This window comes from Schistocerca piceifrons, chromosome 10 (genome assembly GCF_021461385.2).
Source record: "Schistocerca piceifrons isolate TAMUIC-IGC-003096 chromosome 10, iqSchPice1.1, whole genome shotgun sequence".
NCBI lineage: Eukaryota > Metazoa > Arthropoda > Insecta > Orthoptera > Acrididae > Schistocerca > Schistocerca piceifrons.
In genome coordinates, this window is record NC_060147.1 from 40904968 (window position 1) to 40931903 (window position 26936).

Consider the following 26936-nt stretch of genomic DNA (forward strand, 5'->3'; position numbering starts at 1 on the left):
TAGGTCGACTGTTTCCGAAATGTGAAGGGACACATACAGCACAAAAGCGTACAGACCGACCTCTTCTCTTCACTGACAGAGACCGCCGACAGTTGAAGAGGATCGTAATGTGTAATAGGTAGACACCTAACCAGACCGTCACACAGGAATTCCAAACTGCATCACGATCCACTGCAAGTACTATGACAGTTAGGCGGGAGGTGAGAAAAGAGGTGAGAAAACTTGGATTTCATGGTCGAGCGGCTGCTCATAAGCCACACATCACTTCGGTAAATGCCAAACGACGCCTCGCTTGGTGTAAGGAGCGTAAACATTGGACGACTGAACAGTGGAAAAACGTTGTGTGGAGTGATGAATGACGATACACAATGAGGCGATCCGATGGCAGAGTGTGGGTATGGCCAATACCTGGTGAACGTCATCTGCCACCCTGTGTAGTGCCAACAGTAAACTTCGGAGGCGGTGGTGTTATGGTGTGGTCATGTTTCTCATGTTGTTTTGCGTGGCAATAACACAGCATAGCCCTAGATTGATGTTTTAAGCACCTTCTTGCGTCCCACTATTGAAGAGCAATTCGGGGACGGCGATTGCCTCTTTCAACAGGATCAGGCACCTGTTCATAATGCACGGCCTGTGGCGGACTGGTTACACGACAATAACGTCCCTGTAATGGACTGGCCTGTACAGAGTTCTGAACAGAATCCTACAGAACATCTTTAGGATGTTTTGGAACGCCGACTTCGTGCCAGGCCTCACCGACCGATATCGATACCTCTCCTCAGTGCAGCACTCCGTGAAGAATGGGCTGCCATTCCCCCGGAAACCTTCCTGCACCTGACTGAACGTGTGCCTGTGAGAGTGGAAGCTGTCATCATGGCTAAGAGTAGGCCAACACCATCTTGAATTCCAGCATTACCGATGGAGGGCGTCACGAACTTAAGTCATTTTCAGTGTGACGTCCGGATACTTTTGATCACATAGTGTACGTAATCAGATAGTGTTGAATTTGTCGAAAGCAAAAATACCGCTGTGCTATTTTTACTAATGTTGTACTTATTTTTGAAGCAATTCTTTTAAAACTCTGTGTTCGATCTGTGATGTTATGTGTCATGTGACAATTATCGATAACGTTACTGCATAATCAATTGCCATAACACTACAGGTTCTGTGTCGATTTATTTCATTGTTTAGTATTTTCATAACTATAGTAAAGTATTGTTTTTGTTTGTTTGGTCATTTTAGCTATTTTGTTTTTCCAAGAAATAGTGTTTCATCATGTTTGGTGCAAGAGAAACCAATACGAAAGTTCGTCGCAGTAGAACAGAGTGTGTCGCAAAATGAGTCAGTACTTGTATGAGATGAACCACCTTTAGAGATTAGTAAATACCACTAGTTTACATGAGATAGCAGGAAATCGAACGGATCCGCAATTATTAACCAATTTAGTGAACAATAATGAAATAAACAAACGACAGGCAATGAACACGTGAATTCTGGAGTTAAGTCGATCGGAAATTAGTTGCCGCAGCCTTGCGAAAGCTTACAAAACTCACAACAGTCGTGCGAAAATTTTACAGCTGGTAATGACGGACACATCAGAATCAGGTTTTGTGTCAATGTAATTTGAACGAACACAACACACATCACTTTCGTAAACACTTATACAGAACTTAGAGAAAGCTTTTGACAATGTTGACTTGAATACTCCCTTTCAAATTCTGAAGGTGACAGGGGTAAAATACAGGGAGCGAAAGGCTATTTACAATTTGTACAGAAACCAGATAGCAGTTAAAAGAATCGAGGGACATGAAACGGAAGCAGTGGTTGTGAACGGAGTGAGACAGGGTTGCAGCCTCTCCCCAATGTTATTCAATCTGTGTATTGAGCAAGCAGTAAAGGAAACAAAAGGAAAGTTCGGAGTAGGCATTAAAATCCATGGAGAAGAAATAAAAACTTTAAGGTTCGCCGATGACATTGTAATTCTGTCAGAGACAGCAAAGGACCAGGAAGAGCAATTGAACGGAATGGACAGGGTCTTGAAAGGAGGATGTAAGATGAACATCAACAAAAGCAAAACGAGGATAATGGAATGTAGTCGAATTAAGTCGGGTGATCCTGCGGAAATTAGATTAGGAAATGAGATGCTTAAAGAAGAAAAGGAGTTTTGCTATATTGGGAGCAAAATAGCTGATGATGGTCGAAGTAGAGAGGATATAAAACGTAGACTGGCAATGGCAAGGAAAGCGTTTCTGAAGAAGAGAAATTTGTTAACATCGAGTTGATTTCAGTGTCAGGAAGTCGTCTCTGAAAGTATTTGTATGGTGTATAGCCATGTATGGAAGTGAAACATGGAAGATAACTAGTTTGGACAAGAAGAGAATAGAAGCTTTCGAAATGTGGTGCTACAGAAGAATGCTGAGGATTAGATGGATAGATCACATAACTAATGAGGAGGTATTGAATAGAATTGGGGAGAAGAGGAGTTTGTGGAACATCTTGACTAGAAGAAGGAATCGGTTGGTAGGACATGTTCTGAGGCATCAAGGGATCACCAATTTAGTACTGGAGGGCAGCGTGGAGAGTAAAAATCGAGGAGGGAGACCAAGAGATGAATACACTAAACAGATACAGAAGGATGTAGGTTGCAGTGGGTACTGGGAGATGAAGAAGCTTGCACGGGATAGAGTAGCATGGAGAGCTGCATCAAACCAGTCTCAGGACTGAAGACCACAACAACAACAATATACAGAATCGCTCTGCGCGAATTCGACAATTTTTTCTAGGTAAAATTCGTCAAATACTTAGGGAAATACAAGATGAGAATAGAAAATCATATGAAGAAAATAGTAAATCACTTAACGAAGAAATAAAATATGACAGGAAGAAAATAGAAAATGACAGGAAAAAATGAAATTGAAAATACCAAATGTATCTGTTGATATGAGGGAAGAAATAAAAAAAAATGACCTTCAACCAATAATGAACAGTTTTGCGAATAGAATACGTTTGAAACAGAACACGAAAACTTGAAGACATGTCAGCGTAATGAAAAGGACGAACTATTAGCTAAAATCAACACCGTAATTGCGATAGCACAGATAAAAGAACAAAAAGAACAGGTTCACACAGAGGTAAAAGAAATTAGAGAACAAGTAGAAACTTTGACATTAGATTCTGAAGAACAGAGAGTCCTAGCTGTTTCGCATATAAAAGCTGCACTGGCTTGATATTTAACTGTCAAACATTAGAAAATAAAGCTGTTAAATGTCTTGTGACATGATTTCTCCGAAAGTAAGAAGTAAAATAAGTTAAGGCAAACCTTTAAAAGTCCTTTGAATTGTGCTAAAAATCATGTACACGATATCCAGCGAACAATAAGAATTTAATGTTAAATGTTTCAATTGGACCCTCAAAAATTTGAAGTGCGCTAGGGGATGTTTGTTTGCTGTCTGCTCTTGCGTGGAGTTGACATATTTCTATCATCTATGCCCGAAAGAGTAAAAACGTTCAATAATTTTTCATTCTCAAAACTTTTTCGGTAGATAATCCTTCAAACATGACGAAAGAGAATGTGACCGCAAATCAGGGGCTTAATGTCTGTCGGCCTGTATCCGGATCCCACTCGAGCTACTGCCGGCTGTGTGTTGTTACTATGCAGTTTGGCAACGTTAGCTTCGGAGGGTGGCCGATGCCATTCCTGTCGCCACTAGGGGCTTAATGTCTTATGAAAATTTCCTTGATTTCTTGAACGACATTGAACGAATGGTGTGGTTGTGCTTTACAGGTGTCTGCAAGAACATTTCAGGCAGCGACAGGGCAGAGAACCATCACGGCATTGTACAACAAGTACTGCGGTAATACCACTTCGTGTGATATGGTACTAATGCGTGCGGCTGGTCCCGGCGGAAGTTGGAGTCCTCCCTCGGGCATGTGTGTGTGTGTTTGTCCTTAGGATAGTTTAGGTTAAGTAGTGTGTAAGCTTAGGGACTGATGACCTTAGCAGTTACGTCCCATAAGATTTCACATACATATGAACATTTTTTTGGTACTAATTTTTACTAAATTTGTTGAACCATCATTCGGACTCCTTTCCGCGATGACCTCGGCACTTTTAGAGGAGAACATGGAGAACTTTTCTACCAGTACGTTTTCAAATGGAAAGGCGCTATCAACGCACTAGCAATACCACAGTGATCTCGGACTGCTGCTGGTGTTTACAAAGCTAAGCTATGAGGCAAAGTATTGGGTTGTTGCACAAGTTCGTAGCGTTTTTCCATAAGTGTAATAAACACAATAGACGCAAATTATTGGGAATTATTTATCAATAATATTCTCTCCTTCACTCTTTACACCAGTCCACCAACGCTGGGGTAACTTTTCGATTCTGTGACTGTAGAAATCAGCTGGTTTCGAGGCGAAGAATTCCAAGAGCCAAGTTAGGAGCAATTTTCATCCCCAAAGTAAGTTCCTTGAAGATCTACCGATAGAGAGCGAAAAACATGAGGTTCCATCGGATGCATAACATTATGTTTTTTCGAAGTGTTCAGTTCATTGTAGGGGGAGTTGCTGCTTTGTTTGGCCTCATCCATTCCTTTCTTTTCCTTACGTTACAATAACCAGTAACGATGCAGGATACGAATGGTCGGTGTTGTTGACGGCCCATCTGATAACGAGCAAACACAGATGCACATATGGCCAGCCGCTGATTTTTGTGATTTTGGTTCGGAGCCTGCGGTACCCAACAACACGATTTCTGGACCTTCCCCACTGCATGCAAGATGGTGGAATGATCATAATTCACCAAAGTTTCCAATTCCCGAGTCCTAAAATGACGTGAATCATTGTGTATCAATGCCGTTAAACGACGTTCATCAAACACCGTAGGTCTCCCTAACCGTGAAAAGTCACTAATGTCCTTAAAATGGGAAAACAATTTTATTGCCGTGCTCTGTCCAGTGGCTTTATCCTCAAAAACGGCGCTAATCTTTTTGGCTGCCTCCGTTGCTATCGCCCCTCTATTTATCTCAAACAGAATAATATGGTGGAACTTTTCCTGTTTCTCCATTTGACACTCAATTAGCTAGCGTCCACAATCCACTCATTGTCTCCAAGCGACATAATGACAGTACGTGAACTCAAATAGTAACAGTGTACTACAAATAAGAAACGACAGTCGATAACTAAACCCAAAGCAACGGGAATATCAACACAAAAAAATTAAAAAATTTTAAAAAAAGATGCTAGATTCAAGCACCACTTAAAATCACACAAACTGGGAAGATGTATATTTTTAGGTATTTGACATCGACCTGTGTACTCTGGATGCTTGGCTATTTTTGTCAGACAGTGTATTTTGGTCCAACTGTGTATTTCCCAGACGTAACTCACCGAGCGATGTGGTGCAGTGGCTAGCACACTGGACTCGCATTCGGGAGGACGACGGTTCAGTCCCGCGTCGGACCATAATGATTTAGGTTTTCTGTGATTTCTCTAAATCGCTCCAGGTAAATGCCGGGATGGTTCCTTTCAAAGGGCACGGCCGACTTCCTTCCCCGTCCTTCCCTAATCCGATAAGACCAATGACCCCGTAGTCTGGTCTCCTCTCCAAAACAACCAAAACGCAAACGTAACTCACAGGGCTATGAAAACAAAGAAATTAAAAATGTTTAGTGATCTTTCTTTGTACCCGTAAGTACCTCCTTGTTGCCAGCCGAAGTGGCCGTGCGGTTAAAGGCGCTGCAGTCTGGAACCGCAAGACCGCTACGGTCGCAGGTTCGAATCCTGCCTCGGGCATGGATGTTTGTGATGTCCTTAGGTTAGTTAGGTTTAAGGGGATACGGAATCGGATTTTGGGTTAAAAAATCGAATTTTTTTTTTATTGGCGTATTATATTCTGCCATGTTTCCTCTTTAAAATGACGTATCATACATAGCTCTACTACAATTATAACTATTTTATTTTTATATATTTGTGAGATCGGGTATTGCGCTTTAGTTATACACGTCTCTCGTGGCTGACCATGAACTTTTTGGCAGTACCTTTAAAGTGACATGAATTCAAATATCCCGGTTTCCAGCGACTATTTATACACTAGTTGCCCGAAAATGTTTCTCTCTGGTTTCCTCAAGTTACTCTTTGACTTTGTGGGGGGACTGTTTTGTAAACAGTGTGATATAAGAAAGTAGTTGTTGTTGAGTTATTTCGTATTTAGTGCTTCATTTTTCGCAGTGAAAATGCCTAGAGCTAAAGCAAAAGTATTTAAAAAGCGTGTGAACTGGCAAAAGAAAAGAAATAATGATTCTTTAGCAAAGCAAAGCAGTTCATCATCATCACTGTTGGAAAATGTGAATCCACTTATTACTGATTTGCCGAACGAACTTACACCAAATGAAAACAGTGCTTCTTATAAAAAACTAAGAGATTTGGAAGAGAAATATAATTTACTTGATAGAGGGAATGAAGTTTTTGAACTCATTGATACGAATATATTGTGTGAAGCTCTTGAAAACAGTTTGTGCTGCAAAAAATGTCATGGAAACGTTTCTCTGAAAGTAGAATCCCATGTTGGCCTGGCTGCCCAGTTTAATTTAATATGCAGTGTTTGTAAATACAGCTGTAAGTTTCCAAGTTCGGTTTCAGTAACTGTAAATAATGGATACAAGAAAACTGAACTTTATAGTGTAAATATTAGGTTAGTTTATGGATTGCGAGCAATTGGTAAGGGCAAAGCAGCTGGTGATATGCTATGTGGTGTTCTAAATCTTCCAAGTGCACCTTCAAAGTTTGAAGCTTACAATTATGTACTAGGATCTGCAGTTGAAGATGTAGCACAGAAGTCAATGCAGGTTGCTGTGGAAGAAGCAGTGGAAGAAAATGACGGCAGTCGTGACCTCACAGTGGCGTTTGATGGCACGTGGCAGAAAAGGGGCCACACCTCCAACAATGGTGTTGTAACAGCAACTAGTGTTGATACTGGCAAGGTTATTGATGTTGCAATAATGTCTAAATACTGTAGGTGCACAGGCAGGCTGAAAAATGAACACAGTGATGACTGTATTGCTAATTATTATGGTAGTAGTGGTGGCATGGAGGTTGCTGGGGTGAAGAAAATTTTTCATCGCTCTTCACAGTGGTATAATGTTCGCTATGTCAAATATCTGGGAGATGGTGACTCTAAAGCATTCAAAGAAGTTTTGGAAAGCAAACCATATGGGAACAGTGTAAATATAAGCAAACTTGAATGTATAGGACATGTGCAGAAGAGAATGGGTGCCAGGCTGAGAAGGTTAAAATCAGTTATGAAAGGGAAAAAACTAGATGATGGGAAAACCTTGGATGGCAGAGGAAGATTGACTGATTCCATAATAGACCACATTCAGAACTGCTATGGCCTTGCAATCAGGCAAAATACAGGCAATCTTGAAGAAATGAGGAGAGCTATATGGGCTTTATATTTCCACACCGCATCCACGGATGAGCATCCACAACATGGTTTGTGCCCCAAAGGTGAAAACAGCTGGTGTAAATACAATAGGGGACTAACAACAGGAGAGAAATACATTCACCACCACAGTCTACCATCAGCCATCATGGCAGAAATAAAGCCCATTTTCAGAGATCTGGCTGACAGAAGTCTTCTGATGAAATGTCTTCACGGAAAAACGCAGAACCCCAACGAGTGCTTGAATAGTGTGATATGGCATCGTCTCCCAAAAACAGTGTTTGTCGGAATTAATACACTACATTTTGGTGTGTATGATGCTGTGGCAACCTTCAATCTTGGAAATATAACTAAATGCCAGGTCCTTCAAAAGTTGGGTATGTGTGTTGGTTCCCGTACGGTACGTGCTATGTTCTTTTTAGATCAGCACAGACTAAGGCATGCTGATAATATAATCAAGACATTAGTGAAAAAAGCAAGACAGGTGCAGAGGGGTGCCAAAAGAAGACTTGAAGATGATTATGAAGACTGTGAAGGGGGTATTAGCTACGGATCAGGAATGTTTTAATCTTCTTTCTCCGTTTCCCGTAAGTTTACTTTTTACTTCATCTAGGAACATTATCTCAGGTACTGGTCAACCTAGAAGTCTGAAATTTTTATGACGTAGTGACATAGGTCCCTATTACATACTGAAACAACGATTTTTTAATTACTTGATTTACAAAAGACTTAGGGGTGATAGTCTAGTAAAAAGCGATGGAAAAAATTTACTTAAAAATAAATGTACAATATCTCTGTAAGAAAATACTTTGACAATGAACTGTTGTTTCAGTATTGTTGTAACATATGAATGCACATACAGTAAAATTTTTACCTCTCTGTCTCCAGTAGTTCGTGAGAAAATGTTCCCTATAGTAGGCATATATTAACATTGCGGGGATAGGTGATTCCGTATCCCCTTAACTAGTTCTAAGTTCTAGGGGACTAATGACCTCCGCAGTTGAGTCCCATAGTGCTCAGAGCCATTTGAACCATTTTACCTCCTTGTTCGATGTAAGAGAGGGCCTGAAGACACCAATCCAGTCGGGCTGAATAAGAAATTCAAGTAAACAAATAAATGAACTGTTTGATAAAAAGCGCCTTGCCACGCTTCATGCGGCTCCCTCCGTCGGAGGTTCGAGTCCTCCAAGGGGCATGGGTGTGTGTGTATTCTCCTTAGTGTAAGTTAGTTTAATTTAGATTAAGTAGTGCGTAAGTCTAGAGACCGAAGACCTCAGCAGTTAGGTCCCCAGGAACTTACCACAAATTAAAAAAAAAAGATATTGGTAAAAACTCGGACATCAGGAGTTGGAACAGTGGGAACAATATGTATGGACGAGGGAGTTTAGGAAAAGGCCGTGGCGTCAGCGACACAAAAGAAACAAGGCAATGAGCAGACAGAGTGTTTATTGACATAATTGAATGGTCTGACAGCACATGTATGTGAGTTTTGGACGCGGCAAATCAGTCAGTCTTGCCTCCTCCGGCAGTGTGTGGTTTCGCCTGGACGTTCCTGGTCTATCGGCCCACCAGGATCTCGTACTCGCCGTATGCCACTTCCTCACCCCCGTACGGGATGTAGCACACGCCGTGCGACGGCTGCACCTGTGGGAAGAAGAGAACAAACGCAATAAGCAAACACAAAAATTGTAAGTGGTACGTAACGGAATTTACGGCTAGTGACGAAGATGCATTTGCAACGTCAAATCTCGAATGAGGTGTGTGCCCACGTTGGTACAACACTGAAGAGCAAAAGAAAGTGGTACACCACTAGGGCCCCCGCGAGCATGCATAAGCGCCACAATACGACGTGACGTGGACTCGACTAATGTCTGAAGTAGTGCTTGAGGCAATTGACGTCAAGAATCGACAGAAAACCACTATACGAGGTGCATTCAAGTTCTAAGGCCTCCGATTTTTTTCTCCGGTCTGGAAAGAGATAGAAACATGCGCATTGTTTTAAAATGAGGCCGCGTTCATTGTCAATACGTCCCAGAGATGGCAGCACCGTACGGCATATGGAATTTTACCGCCAGTGGCGAGAATGAGAACTGTTTTAAATACTTAAAATGGCGACGTTTTCCTTACTTGAACAGCGTTCTGAATTTGCGTGGTGTGAAACCAATTGAAATTCATCGACAGTTGAAGGAGACGTGTGGTGATGGAGTTATGGAAGTCTCGAAAGTGCGTTCGTGGGTGCGACAGTTTAATGAAGACAGAACATCATGTGACAACAAACCGAAACAACCTCAGGCTCGCACAAGCCGGTCTGACGACATGATCGAGAAAGTGGAGAGAATTGTTTTGGGGGATCGCCGAACGACTGTTGAACAGATCGCCTCGACAGTTGGCATTTCTGTGGGTTCTGTGCACACAATCCTGCATGACGACCTGAAAATGTGAAAAGTGTCATCCGGGTGGGTGCCACAAATGCTGACGGATGACAACATGGCTGCCCGTGTGGCATGTTGCCAAGCAATGTTGACGCGCAACGACAGCATGAATGGGACTTTCTTTTCGTCGGTTGTGACAATGGGTGAGACGTGGATGCCATTTTTCAATCCAGAAACAAAGCGCCAGTCAGCTCAATGGAAGCACACAGATTCACCGCCACCAAAAAAATTTCGGGTAACCGCCAGTGCTGAAAAAATAATGGTATCCATGTTCTGCGACAGCGAGGGCGTAATCCTTACCCATTGCGTTCCAAAGGGCACTACGGTAACAGGTGCATCCTACGAAAATGTTTTGAAGAACAAATTCCTTCCTGCACTGCAACAAAAACGTCCGGGAAGGGCTGCGCGTGTGCTGTTTGACCAAGACATCGCACCCGCACATCGAGCTAACGTTACGCAACAGTTTCTTCGTGATAACAACTTTGAAGTGATTCCTCATGCTCCCTACTCACCTGACCTGGCTCCTAGTGACTTTTGGCTTTTTCCAACAATGAAAGACACTCTCCGTGGCCGCACATTCACCAGCCGTGCTGCCATTGCCTCAGCGATTTTCCAGTGCTCAAAACAGACTCCTAAAGAAGCCTTCGCCGCTGCCATGGAATCACGGCGTCAGCGTTGTGAAAAATGTGTACGTCTGCAGGGCGATTACGTCGAGAAGTAACGCCAGTTCCATCGATTTCGGGTGAGTAGTTAATTGGAAAAAAAAATCGGAGTCCTTAGAACTTGAATGCACCTCGTAATGGTGCCTAAATAGAGTAGTAACGTAACGGCAGTTTCTGACACTACTTCATCTAAGTGCTCAGCCACCTGCGTTCACCTAAAGAAGTATACTTATTCTATTAATGGTTACTTATAACTATTGATCTACCTTTTACGTTCTGACTACTATATTGCTCCGAGAATACGATTAAGAAGCCCACATTGCACAGATTAGTCCTTTACTATGTCACAAACATTTCCAGTTTTGTCACACTGATGCCAAAGTAACATGACACTGTCAAACATATAACTTGATCAGGCCATGCGTCAGACTATGTCATTATTGTGATCTCAGCAACATCTGCTTACTGATATGACATATCACTGGTGGATAGTAACATAATTCATACCATACTGGGCACAAAATAGTATTCATTATATTTCAATGTACCTCTCAAATTAATGTTCACTGCTGTCCCCTCTACACACTGGTCTTAGTACTATACATACTTTCGCTCATAGAGTGTGGCTGTGCACGCCAACTACTACTAGATTCAGTTCAATTTCAAATTAATCAGCAATATCATGGTATAACATTAACATTTAAATATGCACACCATTATTGATTTAGTAGATGGTATTTAATATGACTAATTGTAAACACTATAATGACTTAAGCGCAAGAACTTTAACCAAACCTTACAGCTGCTAGAATGTCTAAAACGTACACATAAGTAGAAACACTGTTATCCCTACGACGTAAGTAATTTTGGAAAAAAACTTTACAATGGGGGTGGCAGAGCGGTTCTAGGCGCTTCAGTCCTGAACAACGCAGCTGGTATGGTCGCAGGTTCGAATCCTGCCTGGAGCATGGATGTGTGTGATGTCCTTAGGTTAGTTAGGTTTAAGTAGTTCTAAGTTCTAGGGGATTGATGACATCAGATGTTAAGTTAGGTTAGGTTAGTGTTTTTTAACGTCCCGTCGACAACGAGGTCATTAGAGACGGAGCACAAGCTCGGGTTAGGGAAGGATGGGGAAGGAAATCGGCCGTGCCCTTTCAAAGGAACCATCCCGGCATTTGCCTGAAACAATTTAGGGAAATCACGGAAAACCTAAATCGGAATGGCTGGAGACGGGATTGAACCGTCGTCCTCCCGAATGCGAGTCCAGTGTGCTAACCACTGCGCCACCTCGCAGATGTTAAGTCCCATAGTGCTTAGAGCCATATGAACCATTTTATAATGGGGTATGAAGTCCCAAAATCAATCATGGAATAAAAACTTTATGCTTTCATATTTGCAGTGTGAGGCTATCTTCGTTCTTGTTACTTTAGTGTATAGAAGAATGGAAACGAAAACTGAGGATTTGCTAGATGAATATCGGGTCGTCTTTGGGAAAAGTAAAGCCACAAGAGAGATAGTTCTGATGTTGAATTTGACAATGGCCGTAAGAAAAATACAGACACGTTCATAACATTTGTCGAGCCAGAAAAAGCGTTCGGCGAAGTAAAATAGAGCAAAAAGTTCGAAATCCTGAAAAAAATAGATGTAAGCTGTAGGGAGATACGGGTAATATACTGCATACACAAGAACAAAGAGAGAAAAGTAAGAACTAAGTCATAGAATTGGAAAAGGTGTACCACAAGGATGCAATCTTTCGCCTCTACTGTTCAACATACGCATCCAAGATGCAATGATTGAAGTAAAAGAATGGTTTGGAGCAGGATTAACAATTCAGGCTGAAGATATCTTGAGAAGATTCACTGATAACGTTACTGTCCTCAGTGGATGTACAAAAGAATTGTGGTACCTGCTGAATGGAATGAACAGTCAAATGACTACAGAATACGGACTGAGGGTAAAGAGAAGGCAGATGAAAGCAATGAGGAGTATCAAAAATTAGGAATATATTTAACATTGAAATTGGTGACCTCGGAGAAGGTTATGGAATTCTATTATCTTATATGTACAAGACCGCACAGCGAGAAGGATGTGAAAAGAATACTAGCACTTGCAGAAAAGGACATTTCTGGGTGAAAGATGTCTGCTAGTATCAAATGTAGACCTTAATTTGAAGAAGAAATTTCTGAGAATGCACGTTTCGAACACAGCGTCTTATGAAGGTGAATGACCTCTGGGAAAATCATAAAAAAAAGAGAATTGAAGCGTTTCAGATGTTGTCGAATAGATCGTTGTGTAAAATTAGGTGGACTGATAAGATAAGGAATTATCAGCAGACAAAGACAAATATTTGATAAGATAATAGCATAGAATGGGGTACTGTAATGTAGATAAAACTTATGGATTGTAGTTTACTTTACTGTCTAAAAGAATTCATAATAAATAATGGTGTTCTTTTTATTTTCACCGAAATATCCTTCTTCAGCGTGCACAATTCAGGAAGTGGAGCATCAGTCTGACACCTCACATTAATTTTGTAATGTTGATTGATATTGAGCTACAAAGTCGTCTATCTGAAAGACGAAACTCATGCAGTGAAATCCACGTGAAATGTTGTCTGCAGCTGTTCATTTTCTGAATGTGTTAAAACTGTGTCCGTTGATGGATTTTGTAATTTTGAGGTCAATATAGCGTATTGTTTCTTCTGCTTTGATTTCCATAGGGAATTGAGTGTTATTTGGTATGTTACATATCTGCAGGCTTACACTGTTTTTATTCGTTATTGTGGTTCGTCTTTCTATGTTCAGCTATGTATTAGTGAACGACCTTTGCAATGTGGTGTGCAGGAGGATTTTTGAAATTGAGATCTGGCCTCATGAGCCTTTGCGTTTACGTATTTTACGGCTAGTTCCTGAGCGTTGGTGATCCTAAATTGCTGTTTTGGCCTAAGAATGTTTCCTGCCTATTTGCAACTTGTTGGATCAAGCTTTAATTCTACGGCATTATTATTCAGAAACATTATTCTCGTGTAGGAAGCCTTGACTATGTGGTTTTGTGTGTGTGTGTGTGTGTGTGTGTGTGTGTGTGTGTGTGTGTGTGTGTGTGTGCAGGCTGTTTCAAGAAAGGGAGACTTGGTAGAGGGATGGGAGAGGGGGATAGAGAAGATAGGGGTGCGAGAACAAGATCTCGTCATGTGCTCGCCATTTCCCAAAATCAGAGGAATGGCAAAGGCATATTCTTGACACCACATGGCCTTTACGTTCCTACACTACTGCCCATTGAAATTGCTAAGAAATGCAGATGATAAACGGGTATTCATTAGACAAATGTATTATACCAATACTGACATGTGATTACATTTTCACGTAATTTGGGTGCATAGATTCTGAGAAATCGGTACCCAGAACAATCATCTCTGGCCGTAACAACGGTCTTGATAAGGATGGCCACTGAGTCAAACAGAGTTTGGATGGCGTGTACAGGTACAGCTGCCCATGCAGCTTGAACACGATACCACAGTTCATCAAGAGTTGTGACTCGCGTATTGTGACATGCCAGTTGCTCGGCCACCATTGACCAGACGTTTTCAATTAGTGAGAGATCTGGAGAATGTGCTGGCCAGGGCAGCAATCGAACATTTTCTGTATCCAGAAAGGTCCGTACAGGACCTGCAACATGCGGTCGTGCATTATCCTGCTGAATTGTAGGATTTCGCGGGGATCGAATGAAGGGTAGAGCCATGGGTCGTAACACATCTGAAACGCAACGTCCACTGTTCAAAGTGCCGTCAATGCGAACAATAGGTCACCGAGACGTGTAACCAATGGCATCCCATACTATCACACCGGGTGATACGCCAGTATGGCGAAGACGAATATACGCTTTCAATGTGCGTTCACCGCGATGTCGCCAAACACGGATGCGACGATCATGATGCTGTAAACAGGACCTGGATTGATCCGAAAAAACGACGTTTTGCCATTCGTGCACCCAGGTTCGTCGTCGAGTACACCATCGCAGGCGCTCCTGTGATGCAGCGTCAAGGGTAACCGCAGCCACGGTCTCCGAGCTGATAGTCCATGCTGCTGGAAACGTTCGTGCAGATGATTGTTGTTTTGCAAACGTCCCCATCTGTTGACTCAGAGATCGGGACGTGGCTATACGATTCGTTACAGACATCCGGATAAGATGCCTGTCATCTCGACTGCTAGTGATACGAGGCCGTTGGGATCCAGCACGGCGTTCCGTATTACCCTCCTGAACCCACCGATTCCATATTCTGCTAACAGTCATTGGATTTCGACCAATGCTAGCAGCAATGTCGCAATATGATAGACCGCAATCGCGATAGGCTGCAATTCGATCTTTATCAAAGTCGAAAACGTGATGGTACACATTTCTCCTCCTTACACGAGTCATCACACCAACGTTTCACCAGGCAACGCCGGTCAACTGCTGTTTGTGTATGAGAAATCGGTTGGAAACTTTCCTCATGTCAGCACGTTGTACGTGTTGTAACCGGCGCCAACCTTGTGTGAATGCTCTGAAAAGCTAATCGTTTGCATATCACAGCATCTTCTTCCTGTACGTTAAATTTCGCGTCCGTAGCACATCATCTTCGTGGTGTAGCAATTTTAATGGCCAGTAGTGTACCTACACAAGAACAAAGAGAGAAAAGTAAGGATCGAAGGAAAAGAATAAAGTGATCGGATTGGAAAAGGTGTAACACAGAGATGCAATCTTCAGCCTCTAGTGTTCAACATAGACATCGAAGATGATCTTGAAAAGATTCACTGATAACATTGCTGTCCTCAGTGGATGTAAAGAAGAACTGAGGTAGTTGCTGAATGGCATGAACAGTCAAATTACTACAGAATATGGACTGAGGGTAAAGAGAAGGAAGATGAAAGCAATGAGGAGTATCAAAAATTAGATTGAGGATAAATTTAACAACGAAATTGGTGACATCGAGTAGGTGAAGTTATAGAATTCTGCTACCTCCTAAGCAGAAAAACGCACAGCAGGAAGGATATGAAAAGAATTCTAGCACATGCAAAAAAGAACATTCCTGGGTGAAAGGTGTCTGTTTGCATCAAACGTAGACCTTAATTTGAGGAAGAAAATTCTGAGAGTGCACATTTCGAATCCAGCGTCTTATGCAGGTGAACGACCTCTGGGAAAATCATAAAAGAAGAGAATCGAAGCGTTCCTGATGTGGTGCTACAGATAGATGTGAAAAATTAGGTGGGCTGATAAGATAAGGAATTATCAGCAGATGATAACAAACGTTTGATACGATAATACCATAGAATGGGACCACCGTAGTGTAGATAAAGTTGTAGTTTACTTTACTGTGTAAAAAAATTCATAATAATTAGTGGTGTTCTTTTATTTTCATCGAAATATTCTACTTCAGCTTTTACAGTTTAACAGGAAGTGAAGCATCAGTCTGAAGTGTCACATTAACTTTCTAATGTTGACAATGAGATTGATATTCAGCTATAAAGTCGTCTACCTGAAAGAGTGAAATATTGCCTGTAGCTGCTCATTTTCTGAATGTGTTAAAACTGCGTCCGTTGATGGATTTTGTAATTTTGAGGTCAAGATAGCGTATTGTTTCTTCTGCTTTGATCTCCATAGTGAAATGAATGTTATTTGGTATGTTACATATCTGCATGCATAAACTGTTTTTATTCGTTATTGTGGTTCGTCTTTGTAATGCTCAGCTAACAAGGGAACCTCCCCATCGCACCCCCTCAGATTTAGTTATAAGTTGGCACAGTGGATAGGCCTTGATAAACTGAACACAGATCAATTGAGAAAACAGAAAGAAGTTGTGTGGAACTGTGAAAAAATAAGCAAAATATACAAACTGGTCATCAGTCTTGGCCACATAGGCAACATAAAGGAGAACGTGAGCTCAGGTGCGCCGTGGTCCCGTGGTAGAGTGAGCAGCTGCAGAAGGAGAGGTCCTTGGTTCAAGTATTCCAACGAGTGAAAATTTTACTTTCTTTATTTTTGCATAGTTATTATCTGTCCGTTCGTTCACTGACGTCTCTGTTGACTGTAATAAGTTTAGTGTCTGTGTTTTGCGACCGCATCGCAAAACCGTGCGATTAGTAGACGAAAGGACGTGCCTCTCCAATCGGAACCGAAAACATTTGATCGCAAGGTCATAGGCCAACCGATTCCTCCACAGGAAAACACATCTGATATATTCTATACGACACTGGTGACGGCATGTGCGTCATATGACAGGAATATGTTGTCGACCCTCCTAACTTGTACACTTGGCGAATGGGTAAAAAGATTCTTCTACCTTGCCCTATTTAGGTTTTCTTGTGGATGTGATAATCACTCCCAAAAAAGTGATGAAAACGTAAGAGTTTGTCACATAAACTGAAAATAAAAAATTAAAGTTTTCATTCGATGGAAGATTTGAACCAAGGACTTTTCGTTCCGCAGCTGCTCACGTTACCACGAGACCACGGCGCTGCTGCTGCGGTCCCAGTGTCCTTAATGTTGCCTATCTTGCCATGAACTACTCAGTTTGTATATTTTGCTTATTTTTTCACAGTTCCGCGCAACTTCTTCCTGTTTTCTCAATTGATCTGTGTTCAGTTTTTGAAGGCCTATCCACTGCGCCAACTTATAACTAAATCTGAGGGGGGTGCGATGGGGAGGTTCCCTAGTAAGTAGTAGTGAACGACCATTGCAGTGTGGTGCGCGGGAGGATTTTTGAAATTGACAGCTGGCCTCATGAGCCTTTGCGTTTATGTTTTTTCAGGCTTGTTCCTGAGCGTTGGTGATCCTAAATTGCTCTTTTGTACTGCTAATGTTTTCTATTTGCAAATTGTTGGATGAAATTTTAGTTCATCGGTATTATTATTCAGAAACATTATTCTTGTATTGGAAGCCTGGACTACGTGGTTTTGTGTGCCTGTGTATGTTTGTGTACGTGTGTGTGTGTGTACTGGCTTAGAAACTCTTTGAGTGGCCTATTTCCAAGAAAGGGACATGACAACTTACTAGAGTGGAGGGGTTGGCATAGGAATAGGGGAGGGGGATAGAGAAGATAAGGGTGCGGGGACAAGATGTCATCATGTGCTCGCCGCTTGCCAAATTACGAGGAATGGCAGTGGTATGCACTTGGCACCACATGGCCGTTACGTTCCTACTTATCCTACTTATACCTAATATATTTATGACAGGAAGTCGACGTAGTGTCCACAGCCTACTGGGATTGAATGGTCAAGAAAGCTGTGCAGATGCAGTTGTCAGACAACACGTTCATACAATATAAGGTTTCCAGTTCGAGGAACCACAGACATAACTCATTTAATGTCAGTGCTATCAGAGAAAGTTCTAACCTGGTGTGCATCTGCGCCGAAGACGTCAGTGGCTTTCTCGCCCTATATATATTTTAAACTCAGAAGAGTGTTCCTCGAGCCACTCTGGGGCAATTCTGGGCGTAGGGCGTGTTGCATTGTCCTGCTGCAATTGCCCAAGTACATCGGAATGCACAGTGGACATGAATGGGTGCAGGTAATCAGACAGGATGCTTACGTAGGTGTCACCTGTCAGGGTCGTATCTAGACGTATCAGGGGTCACATATCACTCCAACTCCACACGCTCCCCACCATTACAGAGCCACCATCGGCTTGAACAGTCCCCTATTGACATGCAGGGTCCATAGATTCGTGAGGTTATCTCCATACCCATTCACATACAACGCTCGATTTAATTTGAAACGAGACTCGTCTGACGAGGCAACATATTTGCATTCATCAACAATCCAAAGTCGATGTTGATGGGCCCAGGCGATGCATAATGCTTTGTGTCGTTCGGTCATCATATCGATGATGTTTAGTGGAATGGTTCGCAAGTTGACACTTGTTGATGGTCCAGCACTGAAACCTGAAGCAATTTGTGGAAGGATTGCAATTCCGTCACGTTGAATGATTCTCTTCAATCGTCTTTGGTCCCGTTCTTGCAGGATCTTTTCTTCGGAGATCTGATGTTTTGCAGTATTCCTAATATTCACGGTACACTCGTGAAATGGTCGTACGGGAAAATCCCCACTTCATCGCTACCTCCCAGTTGCCGTTACCCGTCGCTCGTGCGCCGACTATAACGCCACGTCCAAAGTCACTGAAGTGTTGATTACCTAGCATTGGAGGAGCAGTAACCAATCTACACTACTGACCATTAAAATTGCTACACCAAGAACACAAACTGGTACTCATTGGACAAAAATATTATACTAGAACTGACATGTGATTACATTTTCACGCAGTTTGGGTGCATAGATCCTGAGAAATAAGTACCCAGAACAAGCACCTCTGGCCATAACAGAGCTTGGATGGCGTGTACAGGTACAGCTGCCCATGCAGCTCCAACACGATACCACAGTTCATGAAGAGTAGTGACTGGCGTATTGTGACGAGCCAGTTGCTCGGCCACCATTGAACAGACATTTTCAGTTGGTGAGAGATCCGGAGAATGTAGTGGCCAGGGCAGCAGTCGAACATTTTCTGTAACCAGAAAGGCCCGTACAAGACTTGCAAAATGCGGTTGTGCATTATCCTGCTGAAATGTAGGGTATCGCAGGGATCGAATGAAGGGTAGAGCCACGTGTCGTAATACATCTAAAATGTAACGTCCACTGTTCAAAGTGCTATCAATGCGAATAAGAGGTGACCGAGAAGTGTAACCAATGGCACCCCACACCATCACGCCGGGTGATACGCCAGTATGGCGAAGATGAATACACGCTTCCAGTGTGCGTTCCCTGCGATGTCGCCAAACACGGATGCAACCATCATGATGCTGGAAACAGAATTTGCATTCATCCGAAAGAGTGACGTATTGACATTCGTGCACCCAGGTTCGTCGTCGAGTACACCATCGCAGGCGCTCCTGTCTGTAATGCAGCGTCAAGGGTAACCGCAGCCGTGGTCTCCGAGCTGCTGCAAACGAAGTCGAACTATTCGTGCAGATGGTTGTTGTCTTGCAAACGTCCCCATCTGCTGCATGATCCGTTACAGCCATGCGGATAAGATGCCTGTCATCTCCACTGCTAGTGATACGAGGCCGTTGGGAACCAGCTCGGTGTTCCGTATTACCCTCCTGAACCCACCGATTCCATATTCTGCCAACAGTCGCTGCATCTGAACCAACGCGAGCAGCAATGTCGCGATACGATATACCCCAATCGCGATAGGCTACAATCTGATCTTTATCAAAGTCGGAAACGTGATGGTACGCATTTCTCCTCCTTACACGAGGCATCACCAGAACGTTTCACCAGGCAAGGCCGTTCAACCGTTGTTTGTGTTTGAGAATACTTTCGTCATGTCAGCACGTTGTAGGTGTCGCCACCGGCGCCAACCTTGTGTGAATGCTCTGAAAAGCTAATGATTTGCATATCACAGTATCTTCTTCCTGTCCGTTAAATTTCGCGTCTGTAGCACATCATCTTCGTGGTGTGGCAGTTTTAATTGCCAGCAGTGTAACAACAGCGCCAAACCTCCTGTTGTCTTATATAGGCGTCACAGACCGCAGCGCCAATTTCTGCTTGTTTATATGTGTCTGTTTACATATAGAAGCTGACCTCGGGGAAGATCAGTTTGGATTCCGTGGTAATGTTGGAACACGTGAGACAATACTGAGTTATCTTAGAAGAAAGATTAAGGAATGGCAAACGTACGTTTCTAGCATTTGTAGACTTAGAGAAAGCTTTCGACAATGTTGACTGGCGTACTATCTTTCAAATTCTAAAGGTGGCAGGGGTAAAATACAGGGAGCAAAAGGCTATTTATAATTTGTACAGAAACCAGTTGGCAGTTATAAGAGCCGAGGGGCATGAAAGGGAAGCAGTGGTTGGGAAGGGAATGAGACAGGGTTGTAGCCTATCCCCGATGTTATTCAATCTGTGTATTGAGCAAGCAGTGAAGGAAACAAAAGTAAATTTCGGAGTAGGTATTAAAATCCATGGAGAAGAAATAAAAACTTTGAGGTTCGCCGATGACATTGTAATTCTGTCAGAGACAGCAAAGGACTTGGAACAGCAGTTGAACGGAATGGACAGTATCTTGAAAGGAGGGTATAAGATGCACATCAACAAAAGGAAAACGAAGATAATGGAATGTAGTCGAATTAAGTCGGGTGATGTCGAGGGAATTAGATTAGGAAATGAGACACTTAAAGTAGTAAAGGAGTCTTGCTATTTGGGGAGCTAAATAACCGATGATGGTCGAAGTAGAGAGGATATAAAATGTAGACTGGCAATGGCAAGGAAAGCGTTTCTGAAGAAAAAAAATTTGTTAACATCGAGTATAAATGTCAGGAAGTCGTTACTGAAAGTATTTGTATGGAGTGTAGCCATGTATGGAAGTGAAACGTGGACGATAAATAGTTTAGAAAAGAAGAGAATAGAAGCTTTCGAAATGTGGTGCTACAGAAGAATGCTGAAGATCAGATGGGTAGATCACATAGCTATTGAGGAGGTATTGAACAGAACTGGGGAGAAGAGGAGTTTGTGACACAACTAGACTAGAAGAAGGGTTCTGAGGCATCAAGGGATCACCAATTTGGTACTGGAGGGCAGCGTGGAGGGTAAAAATCGTAGAGGGAGACCAAGAGATTAATACACTAAGCAGATTCAGAAGGATGTAGGCTGCAGTAGGTACTGGGAGATGAAGAAGATTGCACAAAATATAGTAGCATGGAGAGCTGCATCAAACCAGTCTCAGGACTGAAGACCACAGCAGCAGCAGCAGCATATTTGCATACGCATGGCTACACCAGTTTCTTTGGCGCTTCAGTGTGTGTGTGTGTGTGTGTGTGTGTAATTAATTGTTTGTTCACTCGGAATTCCACTTCGCAGATGGCTACAACTGAGAAACAGTTCGACAAACGTGTTCTTAGGAAAGCTACCGGTAACTTAACAATTAAAACCAAAACTGTACTCGTGTGGAATTTATGCAGTAAGTGACTTTTGTGTTGATACGACTGCCCTTCATGTACTGCCCCTGGCTACCGTCCCGTGCTAGGCTACGGAGGGTGTCTTTAAATACCTTTCCCACGGAGAAGGCGCCGTCGTGCATGACGCGGCCAATGAAGAGCCGTTCGCCCTCGCTGGTGGTTCCCCCGGGCACTGCGCCATCTGGGACGCTGCCCCCAGAGGTCATCACCCAGGCAGGGTCCCCGTCACACAGCACCTGCAAAACACAATAGAGCACTGCATAAGTGGGCCTCACTCAGTAGCCTACATGTAAACGACACATGAAACAATAGTCTCAAAAAGATAGATTGCTGTTCACCACATAGATGAGACAATGAGTTGCAGACAGGCAAAACGAAAATACTACTAAAGGTAGCTCTCGGCGAAACTGCCTACTTCAGAAATAGAAAGCATACACACACTTTCACACAATTATGACTCACACAGACATGACCACTGCTACCGGCTAATGAGTCTCAGATGGACAGAGAGAAAGTGGCCGCGTGTGTCTCAGTTGCGCTTGTGTTAATGTGTGTGGCTTTCCACTGCCGAAGAAGATCTTTCGGCTAAAATCTTTAATCCTTAGTAGATTGAATTTTCTCATTTTGAGAGTATTGAGGGGCGATCTGTTTTAATTGTTGAAAACTATTCAACAACGAAGATCGGATAAAATGTTTTTTTTTATTGAAGACATCCGGTTTCAACACACTTTGCTGTCATCTTCAGGTCTTTTTTTTGTTTTGTGTAAATCACGGTCATTTTACGCAGAACCCCACACACAGGAAGGCAAGCGAATAAAATCAGCATGTCATAAACGTTTTGTCATCGCTAAAACATTTAAAAAACATAAAGCGCCTCATTCAAAAGGATACGTCAACAAGGCGCTTTATGTTTTTTAAATACTTCAGTGATGACAAAACGTGTATTACTATCTTTATCCACTTGGCAGCTTGTGTGTGAGGTTCAGCGTAAAATGAACATATTTTACAACAAAACATTTTAGACCTAAAAATGGCAGCAAATTCTGTTGATATTGGTGGTCTTAAATAAAAAAAAATATTTTACGCGAGCTTGGTTGTTAAATGGTCTTCATATCTTAGTAGAATTTTCGTTGGCCTACCTGCAACTCAGCGCCTCCAGTATCCACTGTGTAGCAGTCAATCCTTTTCATAATGTTGTTGTTTCGCTATCTTGGACTTTCCATTATCCATACAGGCAGACATATAGGCACACGCACACTGCACTCATATAATGTTAGAGATGCAAGTACGGAAAAGTTTAATATCTAATACTGGTAACAAAAGAATGTACCACTTAGAACACCAGACAAACTGTACAGTGCTGTGGAAAGCTGAAAGTGCAGTTCGACTGTTATACGAGGGGTGTTTGAGAAATCCGTGCAAAGTCCGAGAGATGGCACCACCAGCGCGTATCGAGGTCATGTTTAACTAGTAGCATCTTTGGAAAGAACGCACAGCAAGTTTCAGCCATATTGGTCTACTTCTTTGTGTTTGGCATTCGTGTTAATGAAGGAAGTCGAGTGATTGTCAAAAAAATGGACGAAAAAGTGGTGATTAAACATTACTTTATGAAAGTAAAAACGCCTCAGGAGACTAAAGAGAAGCTTGATAAACATTAGGGTGCCTCTGCACCTTCGATTAGAACAGTTTGTAAGTGGTTTCAAAATTTTCGGAGTGGCCATATGGGCACAAGTGATGCTGAACGTTCTGGACGCCCTGCGGAGGTTACGACTCCAGAAATCATTGATAAAATCCATGATATGGTGATGGATGACAGAAGAGTTAAGGTGCGTGAGACTGCTAGTGCTGTGGGCATCTCGAATGAATGTGTACATAATATTTTGCATAAACATTTGGACATGAGGGTGCTATCCGCAAGATGGGTTCCGCGATTGCTCACGCTTGATCAGAAACCGAATCGTATGAAGTGTTGCTAGGATGGTTTGCAGCTGTTCAGGAAAAATTCGCAGGACTTTAAACATCGTTTCGCCACTGTGGATGAACCATGGATACATTACTATACTCCTGAGACGAAACAGCAATCTAAACAATGTTTTACAGAAGGAGAATCTGCACCAAAAATGGCGAAGACCATTCCCTCGGCCGGAAAGATTATGGCGACTGTCTTTTGGGATTCGCAAGGGATAATCCTCATCGACTATCTGGAAAAGGGTAAAACTATTACAGGTGAATATTATTCGTCGTTATTGGACCGTTTGAAAACCAGTAGTGTACATACACAAGAAGCAAGAGAGAAAAGTAAGGATCGAAGGAAAAGAATAAAGTGATCGGATTGGAAAAGGTGTAACATAGAGATGCAATCTTCAGCCTCTACTGTTCAACATAGGCATCGAAGATGATCTTGAAAAAATTCACTGATAACATTGCTGTCCTCAGTGGATGTAAAGAAGAACTGAGTTGCTGAATGGAATGAACAGTCAAATGACTACAGAATATGGACTGAGGGTAAAGAGAAGGAAGATGAAAGCAGTGAGGAGTATCAAAAATTATATTGAGGATAAATTTAACATCGAAATTGGTGACATCGAGTAGGTGAAGTTATAGAATTCTGCTGCCTCCTAAGCCGAAAAACGCACAGCAGGAAGGATGTGAAAAGAATACTAGCACATGCAAAAAAGAACATTCCTGGGTGAAAGGTGTCTGTTTGCATCAAACGTAGACCTTAATTTGAGGAAGAAATTTCTGAGAATGCACGTTTCGAACACAGCGTCTTATGCAGGTGAACGACCTCTGGGAAAATCATAAAAGAAGAGAATCGAAGCGTTTCAGATGTGGTGCTACAGATAGATGTGTAAAATTAGGTGAGCTGATAAGGAATTATCAGCAGATGATAACAAACGTTTGATAAGATAATACCATAGGATGGAGCCACCGTAGTGCAGATAAAGTTGTAGTTTACTTTACTGTGTAAAAAAATTCATAATAATTAATGGTGTTCTGTTATTTTCATCGAAATATCCTAATTCAGCCTTTACAGTTTAACAGGAAGTGAAGCATCAGTCTGACGTGTCACACTAACTTTCTAATGTTGACAATGAGGTTGATATTGAGCTATAAAGTCGTCTACCTGAAAGACTAAACGCATGGAGTGACATATTGCCTGAAGCTGTTCATTTTCTGAATGTGTTAAAACTGTGTCCGTTGATGGATTTTGTAATTTTGAGGTCAAGATAGCCTATTGTTTCTTCTGCTTTTATTTCCATAGTGAATTGAATGTTATTTGGCATGTTACATATCTGCATGCATAAACTGTTTTTATTCGTCATTGTGGTTCGTCTTTGTAATGCTCAGCTAAGTAGTAGTAAACGACCATTGCAGTGTGGTGCGCGGGAGGATTTTTGAAATTGACAGCTGGTCTCATGAGCCTTTGTGTTTATGTATTTCCTAAATTGCCCTTTGTACTGCGAATGTTTTGTATTTGCAAATTGTTGGATGAAACTTTAGTTCATCGGCATTATTATTCAGAAACATTATTCTTGTATTGTAAGCCTGGACTACGTGGTTTTGTGTGCCTGTGTATGTTTGTGTACGTGTGTGTGTGTGTACTGGCTTAGAAACTCTTTGAGTGGCCTATTTCCAAGAAAGGGACCTGACAACTTACGAGAGTGGAGGGGTTGATATAGGAATAGGGGAGGGGGATAGAGAAGATAGGGGTGCGGGGACAAGATGTTATCATGTGCTCGCCACTTGCCAAATTACGAGGAATGGCAGTGGTATATACTTGGCACCACACGGCCATTACGTTCCTACTTATCCTACTTATACCTAATATATTTATGACAGGAAGTCAACGTAGTGTTCACAGCCTACTGGGATTGAATGGTCAAGAAAGCTGGGCAAATGCAGTTGTCAGACAACACGTTCATACAATATAAGATTTCCAGTTCGAGGAACCACAGACATAACTCATTTAATGTCAGTGCTATCAGAGAAAGTGTTGTCTGAGCATTCCCAGCTTGGCTTTCCAGTGCATGCCGTTCATTTTAATAATTAGCGATAAAGTTTATGAGCGTTGCGTGTATGGTGACTCGGCACTTGATTAGTTTTATTCTTCGATGTATTAAATTATATTTATGACTGACGCTCTTATTACGACTGTCATATCCCTGATGCAGGAGCATGTACTCCAGATTATACCAGTGTGTGATAGTTTTTAATCAGTCACTGACTCGCCTTTAAGATCTCTGTACTGTTTACAGTGGAATATGATCATAAGAAATATAGTTCCCCCAGATGCGCGCCCTAGAGATAAATATGACTGCATAGTTGTCTGTAATTGACACACACATTGTTATTCACGTATATGCAGACAAGCTAGCACTAATTTGCACATAATGAAAAAACTGCCTCACAAAAAATTTCAACTTTTTTCAAATTCTAAAGGCTCTAAGCACTATAGGACTTAACATCGAAGGTCATTCAACACACTTTGCTGTCATCTTCAGGTCTTTTTTTTTGTTTTGTGTAAAACACGGTCATTTTACGCTGAGCCCCACACACAGGAAGGCAAGCGAATAAAATCAGCATGTCATAAACGTTTTCTCATCGCTAAAACATTTAAAAAACATAAAGCGCCTCATTCAAAAGGATACGTCAACAAGGCGCTTTATGTTTTTTAAATACTTTAGTGATGACAAAACGTGTATTACTATCTTTATCCACTTGGCAGCTTGTGTGTGAGGTTCAGCGTAAAATGAACATATTTTACAACAAAACATTTTAGACCTAAAAATGGCAGCAAATTCTGTTGATATTGGTGGTCTTAAATAAAAAAAAAAAATTTACGCGAGCTTGGTTGTTAAATGGTTTTCATAACTTAGTAGAATTTTCGTTGGCCTACCTGCAACTCAGCGCCTCCAGTATCCACTGTGTAGCAGTCAATCCTTTTCATAATATTGTTGTTTCGCCATCTTGGACTTTCCATTATCCATACAGGCAGACATATAGGCACACACACACTGCACTCATATAATGTTAGAGATGCAAGTACGGAAAAGTTTAATATCTAATACTGGTAACAAAAGAATGTACCACTTAGAACACCAGACAAACTATACAGTGCTGTGGAAAGCTGAAAGTGGGGTGTCGCATTGTCCTGCTGGAATTGGCCACGTCCGTCGGAATGCACAATGGACATGAATGGCTGCAGGTGATCAGACAGGATGCTTACGTACGTGTCACCTGTCAGAGACGTATCTAGACTATGCGGCGTCCCATATCACTGCAACTGCACACACACCACATCATTACAGAGACTACACCAGCTTGGACACCCCCCTGATGACTTGTACGGTCCATGGATTCATGAGGTTGTCTCCATACCCGTAGTCCATCAGCTTTATACAATTTGAAACGAG

The 26936-nt window shown here is 42.1% G+C and overlaps 1 protein-coding gene across 2 annotated transcripts in view; it reads right to left on the minus strand.

Annotated features, from left to right (window-relative positions):
- Nucleotides 1-8870: 8870 nt before the first annotated feature.
- LOC124719016 (natterin-3-like) overlaps nt 8871-26936 on the minus strand; it is a 99569-nt gene continuing 81503 nt past the window's right edge. For both annotated transcript variants that reach the window (XM_047244682.1, XM_047244681.1), the window contains exons 4-5: nt 21612-21755; nt 8871-9085 (exon numbers count right to left, since the gene is read on the minus strand). In XM_047244682.1, the coding sequence (XP_047100638.1) occupies nt 8999-9085; nt 21612-21755 (231 nt within the window). In that variant the 3' untranslated portion in view covers nt 8871-8998. The remainder of the gene's footprint in view (nt 9086-21611; nt 21756-26936) is intronic.